This window comes from Suncus etruscus, chromosome 10, assembly GCF_024139225.1.
Source record: "Suncus etruscus isolate mSunEtr1 chromosome 10, mSunEtr1.pri.cur, whole genome shotgun sequence".
NCBI classification, from domain to species: Eukaryota; Metazoa; Chordata; class Mammalia; order Eulipotyphla; family Soricidae; genus Suncus; species Suncus etruscus.
In genome coordinates this window covers 307,740-321,467 of record NC_064857.1, presented here as the reverse complement: position 1 = coordinate 321,467, position 13,728 = coordinate 307,740, and the positions used below count along the sequence as shown (strand labels likewise).

The 13,728-nt window shown below is 35.7% G+C and overlaps 1 protein-coding gene across 1 annotated transcript in view; it reads left to right on the top strand.

Annotated features, from left to right (window-relative positions):
- Nucleotides 1-507: 507 nt before the first annotated feature.
- ST18 (ST18 C2H2C-type zinc finger transcription factor) overlaps nt 508-13,728 on the top strand; it is a 155,191-nt gene continuing 141,970 nt past the window's right edge. Inside the window, exon 1 of the mRNA XM_049782434.1 lies at nt 508-534. Within this exon, the coding sequence (XP_049638391.1) occupies nt 509-534 (26 nt within the window). The 5' untranslated portion in view covers nt 508. The remainder of the gene's footprint in view (nt 535-13,728) is intronic.

Sequence of the window (13,728 nt, the reverse complement as noted above, 5' to 3'; positions counted from 1 at the left end):
CTCTGTTAAAAACATTTTTAGTCGGGGCTTATAGCTGGCTTATGCTCAGGAGTCACTTCTGGTGGTCTCAGAAAATCAGTATGGTGCTAGGGATTAATTTTAAGTCTTCCATGTGCAAGAATAGTGCCTAACCTTCTATACTACCATTCTTACCCTATCTCCTGTAATTTCATAATGAATCATCAAAAGTACTTGGGAGGCTCAATCTATGATAACAAAGTGCCAGGATAATAAGATCCTAAATGAAGAATCAGAATTTTGAAGGTCAAATGTCAACTTTCCAAATGTCTTCAAAGAACCAGAATCAGAAATGATCAATGTTCCCTGATTACACCAAATCAAGCAGAATCTGTACTAAACATTTATTCATTCATATATCTAGGTAGTTGGAAAGTTCACATATAATGCTTAATATACTAAATTAAATCTTCCTTCTTTCCTTCCTTCCATTTTTCTTATTTTTTCTTCCTTCCCTTCCTATTCCTGTCTTTTTGCTCCAACAGTGCCCATGGATTCTCTAATACAGGAGCTCAGGTAAGACTTTTCATAACAATCTTATTCAGTAGTAGTGATTAGCTTTAATTATCCTTTGTATTTTTCAAGCTGCAGAATCCTGGTATTGTATAAACAATGTTAGTATACTTATTTTACATAACCTTTATCTGTGCACCAAAGAAGAAAAGGTATGTGCAACTACTGATAATTGACTAAAATATTGTAGTTAATATTTTGTTAATGGATCACAGTTTGTTTTATTGTGTATTTTTACTTTTCTCATGAAACTTGTGTACATGCCTGTCTGACATATAATTTGCTATTTCACTAATGAATGGTAAAAATTTTAGCTTTTGTCTATGAAACTCAGTGATAAATCATCTAAACCCTGTTTCTACTTTTGTTTTAAATTATCAGATGGTCCCACTGAGTAACCATATGATTCATTAAATACAGATATCAATAAAGCAATGTAACTGCTAAGTTTGAATTGCTCAATTTAATTTCATCATATATAAATATACTTCAGGTAATATTCTGATATTTTCAGTTAATAATAAAATTTGCAGAATAAATTCCAGTTTTATTTTCTTTAGTAAAGACTTTGTTAAGGTATTATGCAACAGTCTCTCAAAATACCTCATGTTATTTGTCCAGGTCTCTCTGCTCTCTGATTTTCTGAAGCAATGATTGTATTAGTGTTTTGTAGAATTTTGTCATCGTTCTGGTTTATCTTAGTCAAATAGATGTCAACCAGAGTTAAGTATTTATTTTCCTAGTTTTCATTGTGTGTTTTAGTGCTTTTCTCCATTGAATTAATTAGTAGGGAATCTGTGGGCCTATTCTATTGCCACTTTCATCACTGAGAGTTTTACAATTTATAATACTATTATAATAACATATGGTATAGACCATGTTGAGAAAGAATTAAGTAACAATTGTCTAGCTTATTAAATCTTTATTTTAAAAATATGCTGACATTATAAATTTCTGATTTTTAGATATTTTATGTTCTCTTAAGAATGATCAAGAGATAAAGGGTAATGTATGAATGAACTAGATCATATGTTTTGGATGAAGGATACCTGGGTTAGATCTATAGTGGTACAGTGTCCCATAAACCCTGCTCTAGAAATGTCACCAAGGATCCACAGGTGTTACTGTTCTCTTTTTCAAAAAAAATAGCAAGAATTTAAAATATCGAGGGAAATGACATGATATTCATCATACCAGGGAAGGACTAATACCTATTGAAGTCAGAGTATCGGGGTCTTTTCAGAGAATCAAGTGACTGGGACTGGGTCACAGGCCTTTTGAATAGTGTCTTGAAAAATAACAAAAAAAAGAAAAAGAAAGAAAGAAGGAAAAAAAAAGAAGTTATATCATTCCTTGTTATTTTTTTTACCAAAACTAAAATAAAAACTATTGTTGAAACCTCAAAAAAATAGAAGAAATTAAAAGCATATACATATGAGTAACTTAGAATTAGAGAAAAATAAAGGCATCAATGGACAAAGCTATAGAAATTACTAGTTAGGTAGTTTGTTGACATTAATAATTTCAACACAATTTATATTTAATGAGATCTTTATTCCAGACATTCAGCATTTTGTAGCATTCTATTTACCATTTAATTTTCACACTTGCATTTTAAAATAAACTATGATTATTTTGTATTTAAAATAAGGTTAAAATAGTTTATGAGTATGATCCCTCTCACTCTGACTCACTTCGCCCAGCAGAGTACTCTCCATAATCAATAGATGTATAAACAAATTTTATTAATTAATTTTTCCTGACAGATGTGGAGTATTCCACTGTGTATATACTACTCTTTCTTTATACATTCATTTGTTCTTGGACACTTGGGTTGTATCCAGAATCTGGCTTTTGTGAATAGTACTGTGATGAACATAGGAATGGTGAGGTTTTTTTTCTGCGTTCTGTTTTGGGGCCCTTAGGCTATATTTGTAAGAGTGGTTTTTCTGGGTCATATGGAAGCTCAATGTCTGGGTTTGTTGTTGTTGTTTTGTTTTTTTTTTTTGAGAAAAAAAATATATATTTCTCTCCACATGCATGCTAGCACTGTTTGTTATTATCCTTTTTGATGTATGCCAGTCTCTGAGGTGTCAGATGATATTTTATGGTTTTCACAGTTGTTTTGTTTTGCATCTCCCTAATAATTAATGGTGTGGAGCATTGTTCATGTGATTTTTGGTCATCTGTATTTAGGTTTTTTTCATTGTCAAGTTCTACCAGTGCCTTATATATCTTAGATATTAACTCCTTATCAGATGGGAATTGAGTGAATTGTTTCTCCTATTCCATGGGCAGACATTGTATCTTAGTCACAATTTTCTTTGAGGTGCAAAAGCTTCTTAATTTTATGCAGTACATTTGTTTATCTTTACTTCCACTTGTTTGGTGTTTCGTCTTTGATGGTGCCTTTAGCTTCAGTGGCATGGAGAGTTCTGACAATCTTGTCATCTATGTACCTTATGGTTTCAGGTCTGGTTTCAAGGTCTTTAATCTATTTTCATTTGACTTTTGTGCTTGGAGTTAAAGAGAGATCTCAGTTAACGTTTTAGTGTGTTAACTAACCAGTTTTCCCAGCACCACTTAATGAAGAAACTTTCATTTCTCCACTTTTTATTTCTTGCACTTTATCATATGCTTGAGTGTCAGTCTCATGATATTCACGTCTATTCCACTGATATGAAGGTCTGCATTTATTCCAATATCATACTGGTATAATTACTGCTTTATAATACACATTGAACTTGGGGAAAGTGAATAGCCATATCTTCTTTTCTCTATAGATTTTTTATTGAAGGTATTTTATTCCATCTGAATTTCAGGAGTGATTGATCTATTTCTGTGAAAAACGTCATGGGTATCCTTATAGGGATTTCATTAAATTTGTCCAGTACTTTTGGAAGTATTGCTATTTTAATGAAATTAATTCCCCCAATCCATGAGCAAAAAATGTGTTTACATTTCCTGGTGTCCTCGTATTTCTTGAAGCAGTGTTTTATAGTATTTTTGATAGGTCTTTCACTTCTTTTGTCAAATTGAATTCAAGGTTCTTGATTTTATTATGCTCAATTTTAAATGAGATTATTTTTTAATATTTCTGCTCTTGCATGTTTATATATAGGAAAGCCATGGTTTTGCATATTAGTTTTGTTGCCTGCCACTTAACTATACATGTGTATTTTTTCTAGAGGCTGTTTTGAAGCATCCTTAGGATCTCTTAAGTAGAGTGATGCCCAGGCTGGAGGAGAAAGGCCTCTCATCCCTCCATCACCATCCACCACCATCCAAGCCCATCCGTCATCCACAAACAGTGACAGCTTAGTTCTTCCTTTCATATGTGGATACTGTTGACATCTTTGTCTTACCAAATTGCCATAACAAGTGCTTCCAACATGAAACAGAATATAAGTAGTGAGAGTGGACAACCTTGTCTTGTGTCAGATCTTAGAGGAAAGGCTTTTAGTTTATTCTCATTGAGTGAGATGTTTGCCACAGCATTGTGGTAGGAAGCTTTGAGCATATTCAGGAAAGATTTTTCAATTCCTATCTTGTTGGGAGTTTATATTAGTTGATTTGCTTGTTTGGTGTTTTGTTTTGTTTTGTTTTGGGGTAGCAACACCAGGCTACTGGTGCTACTCAGGTGCTACTCCTGGCTCTGCACTCAGAACTTACTCCTGGCAGGCTCAAGGACCATATGGGATGTTGGGGATGGAACCCAGGTCAGCTGTGTGCAAGAAAAATACCCTACCTGCTGTACTATTGCTCTGGCCCCATTGCTGAGAGGTTTTTTTTAATCATGAATGGGTGCTGAATCTTGTCAAATGCTTGCTCTATATATATTGCTATCATTATAGGATTTTGTTTTTCCTTTTACTGATATGGAGTATTACATTTATTAACTTATATGTTAATCTGTTCTTCCATCTTTGGGATGTATCCTACTTGGTCAATGTGTATGACTTTTATTATTGCATAAGGATTCTCAGTTTGGAGTTTTGTGATTTCTGTCTTCATATTTTCTTGGTTCTTATTAGTGTTCTGTTCAACTCGATCCATGGTTTCTTTGAGTTTGTTGAGCATCTTTCATATTGCTAGTCTAAAGTCCTTATCTGAGAGGTTGATTAGTTGGTTGGTCATTATCTGGTCATCAGAATTGTCATCTTCATTCTCTATGTCTGATGCTGGCCTGCGTTGTTTCCCCATTGTCACACTTGTATTGTGGGTTTTTCTACGTGTTGTGGTGGTATTCATTGTCTATATGATGCAGGCAGCACACTCCTCTGGCTCCTCCCTTTCTGGATGGGCTGACTTGCCTCTAAGGGAGGGGAGTCCTCCGTGGATGAAGCCTCACACTGAGTCAAATCTTAGGCCCGAGCATGCAACAGAGAAGACAGTCCGGAGAGAAATGTTTGCTTCTGTGATATAGCGCCGTTCTTAGTGTGATTTTTCCTTCTTGTTGCAATGGTGTTCTTTCCTTAGAAAGAGTGCACGGCCGCTCCGCTTCGCTACGCGGCCGTGCTCCGCTGGAGCCTCTTTTTGCCCCACTCGCAAGAGTTTCACACAAGAGGACAGTAGACAGACATAGACAGGTCACACTCACAGTTTTTCACAGTTGGGCCCCACTGGGCCGGTGTACTTTCGCGGATTTTCCCCGTCTGGTGTCACACACAGGGCTGCATAAGGATTCTCAAAATAATGTTTGATTATCCATGGAATTTCAATAATGTCTGTTGTGACATCCCCATTTTATTTCTGATTTGGTATAAAAGTAGTCTTTCTCACTCTATTTTTTTGTCTTGCTAATGGTTTATTGATCTTGTTTATTAATTAGAAAAACAATCTCTTGTTTTCCTTGATCTGCTGGATTGTTATCTTGGTTTCTAGTTCATTAATTTCTGTTTTACATTTCACTATTTCCTTCTTCCTACCCCCTTCAATTCTTTTTTTAAAATTGATTTGAGTTTGTAAAATTCCTGATCTGTATTTTATCTGCAAAGCTGTATATACTTCCTGATCTGTATTTTATCTGCAAAGCTGTATATACTTCCTTCAAATCTATATAAAAGTCTGATTGGGTGAAATATTCTTGATTAGGCATTCATTTCCTTGATTTTTTTCACAATATCCCAACTCATCTTTCATGTCTGAATGATTGTTTATGCTAAATCTGCTGTAAATATTATAAATGATCCCTAGTATGTACTTTCTTTTTTTGATCTTATTGCTTTCTGCATTCTACCTCTATCTTTTGTTTTCCTCATTGTGACTAGGATATGCCTTAGAGAGTTTTTCTTTGGATCTCTTTTATCTGTACTCTTTAGGTGGTCATGACGTGGGTGAATGCATGCACTCCAACTCTGAGAACTCTCAGCAATGATATCTTTGACTATTGTTTCTTCTTACGTGTTTACTTCTAGGCTCTCTGTGACTGCAGTGATTTCTGTGTTGTTCCTGTTGAATTTATACCAATGTTCTGTTGTTGTTTGTTCATTTATTTTGAAAATTTTTTTCATCTTCTCTTCATTTTAAGATTTTTTCCCCATCTTCTGATGTTGTCTGTAGTTATTATGCAGTTCATCTTCAAGCTCACTGATTTTGTCCTCAACAGCTCTTACTTTGCTGGTGAGGCCTTTCACTGAGTTTTTCATTTTGCCTACCAAGACTTTTCCGTTCTGTCTTTTTTGTTTGAAGATTTTGATTTTCATTTCTTCTCTCATATCCTCTTGAGTCGTATTGGCTGTACATTCCATGATTCTTTGAGTTCCTTTAACGTCCTCATCATCTCCTCTTAAATTCCTTATCAGCTGGACTATATAGGTGGCTATATACTAGTTGGGTCTTCAGAGCTATCATAATCTTTTATTAAATGTGGTGGGATTCTACATTGCTTTCCAATTGTTAACATTGCAATGTGCTGGTGTTTCTTGTGTGATACTGTGGGTTTCATTGACTAGAAAAAGTTCCCAACAGAACAAAGTAGAGCAAACTTATTCTGCTCAGACACATTGACTTGGGATGAAAATGACTCTTCTGATTCATAGCAAAGGCCCTGCTGCTAGTCTGTCTGCTTCAATTTTTTGAGACTCTAGCTGGGCAAAGCCCAGTTGGAATGACCGGGAGACCTATACTTCTCCTTATGCTTATTTTTTTTGTGGGGCACACTGACCTGGGGTGAAAATTGATCTTCTGCATCACAAAGAAAACCCCACTGCTGACCTGTCTGTCTACCTCAGTTTCTTAGTACTGTGTGTAATATTCACTATTGGTTGTATATTCAATGTATTTTGTTAACACAACTTAGAAAGCTGTTGATGTTTACTAGGAAGATTCCTAAACAAAGCAAAGTTAACTGTTTTTTCTTGTTAGAAACCAATTTGTAAAAATTATTGATTATGGTCTATTTTATAATTAGTCAATTTCAATAGAACTTATGTTTAGGTTGAATTGATTCCAAAATTTTTAGTTATTTAGGTCAACTCTGCTTTAGACCCTGTCATCTCATATGGAAAACTTCTCTTTATGTGGGTTGTCATATATTTACTGTCCATTTTATTTTTATAACTTTATTTAGTCACTTCAATTACTACTTCAATTTATTTTACAGATTTGTTGTGATTAGAAAATAATAATTCATTATGCACCTGAATATTTCTAAGCATCTTAAAAGATGTGGATTATTTTTCTCATATAAAAGTTGTAGTTATTTCATAAAGAACATTGGCAACTTTATACAGTTTTAGAATGCATTGGACAGATTGCTTCTGAAGCTACAACTTGCAGAAAGATACTAATTCAAATGAAGTAAATTTAAATATACTGTATATTGTATTTGACACTAATAAAAATTGATACTGACATTCTCATTTTCTTATTACTCTCTATGTCAGCTACTATCATCACCATTAAAAAAGCAATTTATAACCACAGGCTCACCTTTAATCATATTCCTTATTAGCATTTCCTTTCTTTCAACATAATCCAGTTACAGGTGGTGCTAGAAACACTCCCTTGCATTTTTTTAAAACATTACTATTGTTTTTAAATTAAGAGCATTGCTTAAATTATGATGTTTGGCTTTTATTATTATTATTAACCTGATTTTTATGCTGTTGTATTTACTAATATTTATAATTGTCTAATTCATTGGAAAAAATATTTTACCCCAGTTTTCTCTGGTTAGGATTGCTGTGGACTGTTTTATCCTGATGAGATAAAAAGTTCCTAAGCAAAACCTTAGTGAGTTCATTTTCCCGCTGGAAGTCAAGCGGGAGCACGAAGAGGCAAATATGAAATATGAATTATGAAATATGAAATGAATGAGACCACACAGAATGCATGGGGACTTGCATCTAGAAAGACGAAGACAAATTTATTTTTTGAGCTGGGTAGCTTTTAAGGTTGAGGTTTGGAATGCAGGGTGTAATTTTTGACATCAAAGAAAGTGGGAGAGTGTTAGGGAAATAGAATGCAAGACCATGGATAAAATTTGCACCGATACTGAAGTTGAAAAGAAGTTTTGTTTTGGGTTAGCTTTGTTTTGGGTAAGCAGGAGAAACAGGTAATTTTCAGGGAAGTGGGAATAGAGAGAAATGTTTTAGAGTTTTGGGGAAAACTGAAAATTGGTTTACTATGAGCTAAGTTTTGGGAAAAACATGATCTTGGCGCCAAAGTAGCAAAGATCACAAGAGCTAGTTAGTGGGAGACTTTTGGCGGGATTTGTACTGTCCTCCTTTGTTAGAAAGAATTACTAAGGCCTGATTTTTAATGATGGTTAAAAATAAAGAGAGAGATAGTTACAGCCACTTTAGAATTATGGCCAAACACTCCACGCAAAGGTTCAACTGATTTTGACTACTCTAAGCAGGCCTTTTTGGCAAATAATTCTTTTTCAGGAGTGCAACACTTTTTTGATGTGTGCCCTTCCTGAGTGGGGCGCAACATAGGATAATAAATTATAGCCTCTGAAATGGCTTTCCTATGTAACTACTTAAAGATACAGACGAATACAAAACTCAGCTTACTATACTCCTGTTCCCTGTCCTTTTATGGTCTCATAGATACTCAACATTTTTATTGGAGTTAATAATAAACAAGACCAGGTACAGCTCTAAAACAAAATTTTTATAAATAAGGCTTTCAACAGTGAAAATATTGTTTTTCATAAAATGAAAACAAAAAAGAGTAGTTTAAATGAAAATTTATTAGGACCACAACAGTAGCAGTACAGTTGGTTACATTAAAAAATTGTTAGGAGCCGGAGTGGTGGCACAAGAGGTAAGGTGTCTGCCTTGCAAGCGCTAGCCAAGGAAGGACCACAGTTCCATCCCCCCGGCATCCCATATGGTCCCCCCAAGCCAGGGGCAATTTCTGAGCACTTAGGCAGGAGTAACCCCTGAGCATCAAATGGGTGTGGCCCCAAAAACCAAAATAAATAAATAAATAAATTAATTAATTAAAATGTTAGTTTCGTTTGCCCATTTATTAATTAGCTTAAAAAATGTTGTCATTGGAATCTACGCCTGCCCAGTGGGGCCAACGGTGAGAAACTGTGAGTGCTGCCTGTGTGTTTATCCCCTGTCCTGTCTCCTGAACCTCTTGGGAGTGAGCCGAAAAGGGCCTAGAAAATTTGCTGTCCCAGAGGCTCCAGAAGACCATGGCTGCTATTATTAGCTACATGGCCCTGCGCTCTTTCTAAGGAAATAATGCCACTGCAACAAGAAGAAAAAAATCACACTAAGAACTGTGTTGGATCACTGAAGCCCAGCATTTCTCAATGGAGATCTTCTCTGTTGCATGCTCAGGACTAAGATTTGATCCTGTGTGAGTCTTCATCCACGGAAAACTCACTTCCTTGGAGGCAAGTCAACCCACCCAGAAAGGGTGGAGCCAAAGGAGCGTGGCCTGCGCATATCATTTAGGCAATGAATACCACCACAACACATAGAAAAACCCACAATACAAGTGTGACAATGGGGAAACAACGCAGGCCAGCATCAGACATAGAGAATGAAGATGACAATTCTGATGACCAGAAAATGACCAACCAACTAATCAATCTCTCAGATAAGGACTTTAGACAAGAAATATGGAAGATACTCAAAGAACTCAAAGAAACCATGGATCGAGTTGAATAGAACACTAATAAGAACAAATAAAATATGAAGACAGAAATCACAAAACTCCAAACTGAAATAACAGGTCAATTAACAGGCCTAAAAAAAACTCACTAAATGATTTGAAGGACAAAATGGATGAGTTCTCCAACAGCGCAAAAGAAGGTGAGAATAAAATTGGTGCTGTGGAAGATGAGATAAATAATAATCCCATACAGCAGGAGAGATTGGAAAAAAAACTTAAAGCAAATGAAAAGACAATGGAAAAATTAGTCAAAGAATGTGAACAGAAGAAAATAGAAATCTATGATAAACTCAACAGAAACAACTTAAAAATCATTGGAGTCCCAGAGACCCAGGAAGAAAATCTCCAGGAAGAATCAATGGTCAAGAACATCATTAAAGAGAAACTTCCTGAGCTAAAGAATATATGCGATAAAATTCTGCATGCCCAAAGAGTAGCAACCGAAAGAGACCCCAGAAAAAATACCCCAAGACACATCCTAGTCACAATGACGAATCCCACAGATAGAGACAGAATTCTGAAAGCAGCAAGATCACAAAGGGAAATTACATTCAAGGGAGCATCCTTGAGATTTACAGCAGAGTTGTCACTAGAAACACTCAAGGCCAGAAAGCAGTGGTGGGACAGAGTGACAAAACTCAATGAAATAAATGCTTTGCCTAGAATACTGTACCCAGCAAAACTTACTTTCAGGTTTGACAAAATACATGGTTTCACAGACAAAAAACAGCTCAGAAACTTTACAGACTCAAAACCAGTCTTAAGAGAAAAACTGAAAGACCCAATTTAAGACAAGACTGACCAAAAGACACACCAAATTTAGATATAAAGATGGCATTAAATCTCAGGACAATTCTTTTTCTCAATGCCAATGGACTAAATGCACCAGTTAAAAGACACAGAGTGGCTAAATGGATCAAAAAACTTAAACCAACCTTCTGCTGCCTATCAGAAATGCACCTGAATAGTCAGAACAAACAGACTCAAAATAAAAGGCTGGAAAAAAGTTATCCAAGCAAACAACACCAATAAAAAAGCTGGAGTGGCCATACTAATATCAAATGATGCAAACTTTATACTCAGGTAAGTTGTAAGGGACAAAGATGGACACTTTGTATTAATCAAGGGGTATGTACAGCAGGAAGATATCACTCTCCTAAACATATGCACCAAATAAGGGGCCAGCAAATTATTTAATACAATTGTTGACAAATCTGAAAAATAATATCAATAGCAACACAATAATTGTGGGGGACCTCCACACAGCTTTATTAAAATTGGATAGGTCAACCAGAATGAAATCCAACAAAAAATACTAAACTTGAGAAGAGAAATGGAAGAAAAGGCTTAGTATATATATATATATATATATATATATATATATAGAGAGAGAGAGAGAGAGAGAGAGAATACTCCATTCCCAGAAACCTGGATACACATTATTCTCCAATGTACGTGAGACATTATCCAGGATAGACTACATACTGGCACATAAAACATACCTCCATAATATCAAGAGGATAGAAATTTTGCAGGCTAACTTCGCTGACCACAAGGCTCTGAAATTCTATGTGAATTCCAAAAGGACACAGAAGAAAAACTTTAACACCTGGAAGTTAAACAGCCTCATACTGAATAACCAGTGGGTTTCCTGGAAACAAATGAAAATAAAGACACAAACTATCAAAACTTATGGGACACAGCAAAAGCATTACTGAGAGGAAAATTTATAGCTTTGCAAGCACACATCAGGAGGGAAAAAAGAACCTACCTGAATAGTTTAATGATGCAGCTCATAGAATTACAAAGTGCTCAACAAAAGGACCCAAAAAATAAAGACAGAAGGAAATAACAAAGCTGAGAGCAGAAATCAACGATGTGGAAACCCCCCAAAAAATCCAAAAGATCAACAAAAGCAGAAGTTGGTTTTTTGAAAAAATAAACAAGATTGATAGACCACTGGCAAAACTAACAAAGAAAGAGAGAGAGAGAGATTTGATAACTTGTATTAGGAATGAAAAAGGAGAGATCACTACTGATATGACAGCTATTCAAAGGGTAATCAGAAACTACTTTGAGCAACTCTATGCCACTAAAAATGAGAACCTCGATTAAATGGATAAATTCTTGGACACTTATAATTTTCCATGGTTAAATGAAGAGAATGTAGCATATCTAAACACCCCCATCACTATTGATGAAATTAAAATGGTAATTAAATGTTGGTGTAGTTATTTATGTAACTGCACTCACCAATCTTTATTATCAGCTTAATTTCACAGACTGGTTCTTTCAAACCTTATCTCTATTGTCTTTGGGTATTGTCTTATTTTTTCTAAGTCCCACAGATGAGTGAGACTGTATCTCTCTCTCCCTCTGACTCATTTCACGCAACATAATAGTTTCCATTTCTATCCATGTAATGGAAAATGACATGACTTTATTTTTAACAGGTGCATAGTATTTCATTGTTTATATGTACCACTGTTTCTTTAGCCACTAATTTGTTTCAGGCCGATGTGTTGTTTCCAGATTCTGGCTGTTGTAAATAAAGCTGCAGTGAACATATGTGTGTAGAGGGCATTTTTGTATTGTGTTTTTGTGTTCCTAAGGTATATCCATAAAAGTGGTATTGCTGAATCATATGGGAGTTCAATTTCCAAATTTTTGAGGAATATCCATATTGTTTTTCAGAAAGGTTGGACTAGATGGCATTCCCACCAGCAATAAATTCCTCTCCACATCCCCGCCAACACTGATTGTTCTTGTTCTTTTTTATGTGTGCCAGTCTCTCTTCACACTTTTTAAATTCTTCCCTTATTTATAGCACTTAAGCAGGGGTCTCAAAGTCAATTTAGGGCCACAGGAGGCAAAGTCAGGGTGATCCTTGAGTGCAAAGTCAGTAGTAAGCCTTGAACATTGGGAGGTGTGACCCAAACAACTAAAACAAAACAAAACAAAACAAAACAAAAAGATTCCTCTGGGGCAGGGACACAAAATGTTGTACCGAGGGCTGCAAACGGCCCATGGGCTGCGAGTTTGAGACCCCTGACTTAAAGTCAAGATTCTCTTTATCCAGCAAACTTTGTATGAATTAATTAAACATTAGTCTAACACTCTCAATGAGTATTTCCAAGTTTTGAAAGTCAGTCAGTATCTTCCTGTATATTTTATTAAAATATCAAATATGAAAGCAAGATTTTCTTCTATTAAGCTCTCTCTTTGTCACATTTTGCAGTCTCAGTTGAAAAGAGAATTCAAACTTGGAGTGGAAGTTCATAGATACAAAAATAACACTTCCATCTGTTGCAGAGTCTCTCCTGGGAATAGTTCTCAAAGGGACATTGGAGATCTATCTGTAGGGACATAGTTCAAAATCAGGGTCAGAGGCAATGTGTAGAGAAATGATTGTGGCATATTTCTGGTGCCATTTTTTCACTGTTCCGCTGTGTGAGAATAACAGAGCTATTTCTGATCTCCATAAAATTGCATAGAATTTCAACTCCTAAGATTCTCAAAGTGTTTGCAATAATTGCTCCTGAACTCTGAGTCCTCTGTAGCTTTGTTTATAGAAGCTAACACAGATCCTCCATTATGTTTTATTGGTTCTGAGCTCTGAGTTTCTTATAGCCAGGTAAGCAGACTTGCTCTCCAAGACCTTAATAATAAAAAAATTCATGGCTTGGGGCCTAAGCTATAGTACCATTCAGGTATCACCTTGCACATGGCAGACCTTAGTTGGATCCCTCACATCCCTATGGCCTCCTGAGCAAGCCAGGAATCCTTGAGTACAGAGTACACCCGGGCACAGTTGGGTGGGGCCCCCAAAAAAACAAACATAAAAAGGTTTTAAGTTTTACCCTTTTTTAAAATAAATTTTTGTTTTAATCACCATGTTTACCAAACTGTTCATACTTAAGTTTCGGTAATCAAATGTGTATCACCCTTCACCAGTGCACTTTTCCCATCACCAATGTCCACGATTCCCCTCCCCATTTGCCTGTCTTTGGGGTTTGGGTAGGTGTTTTGCCTCTCTCTCTCTCTCTCTCTCTCTCTCTC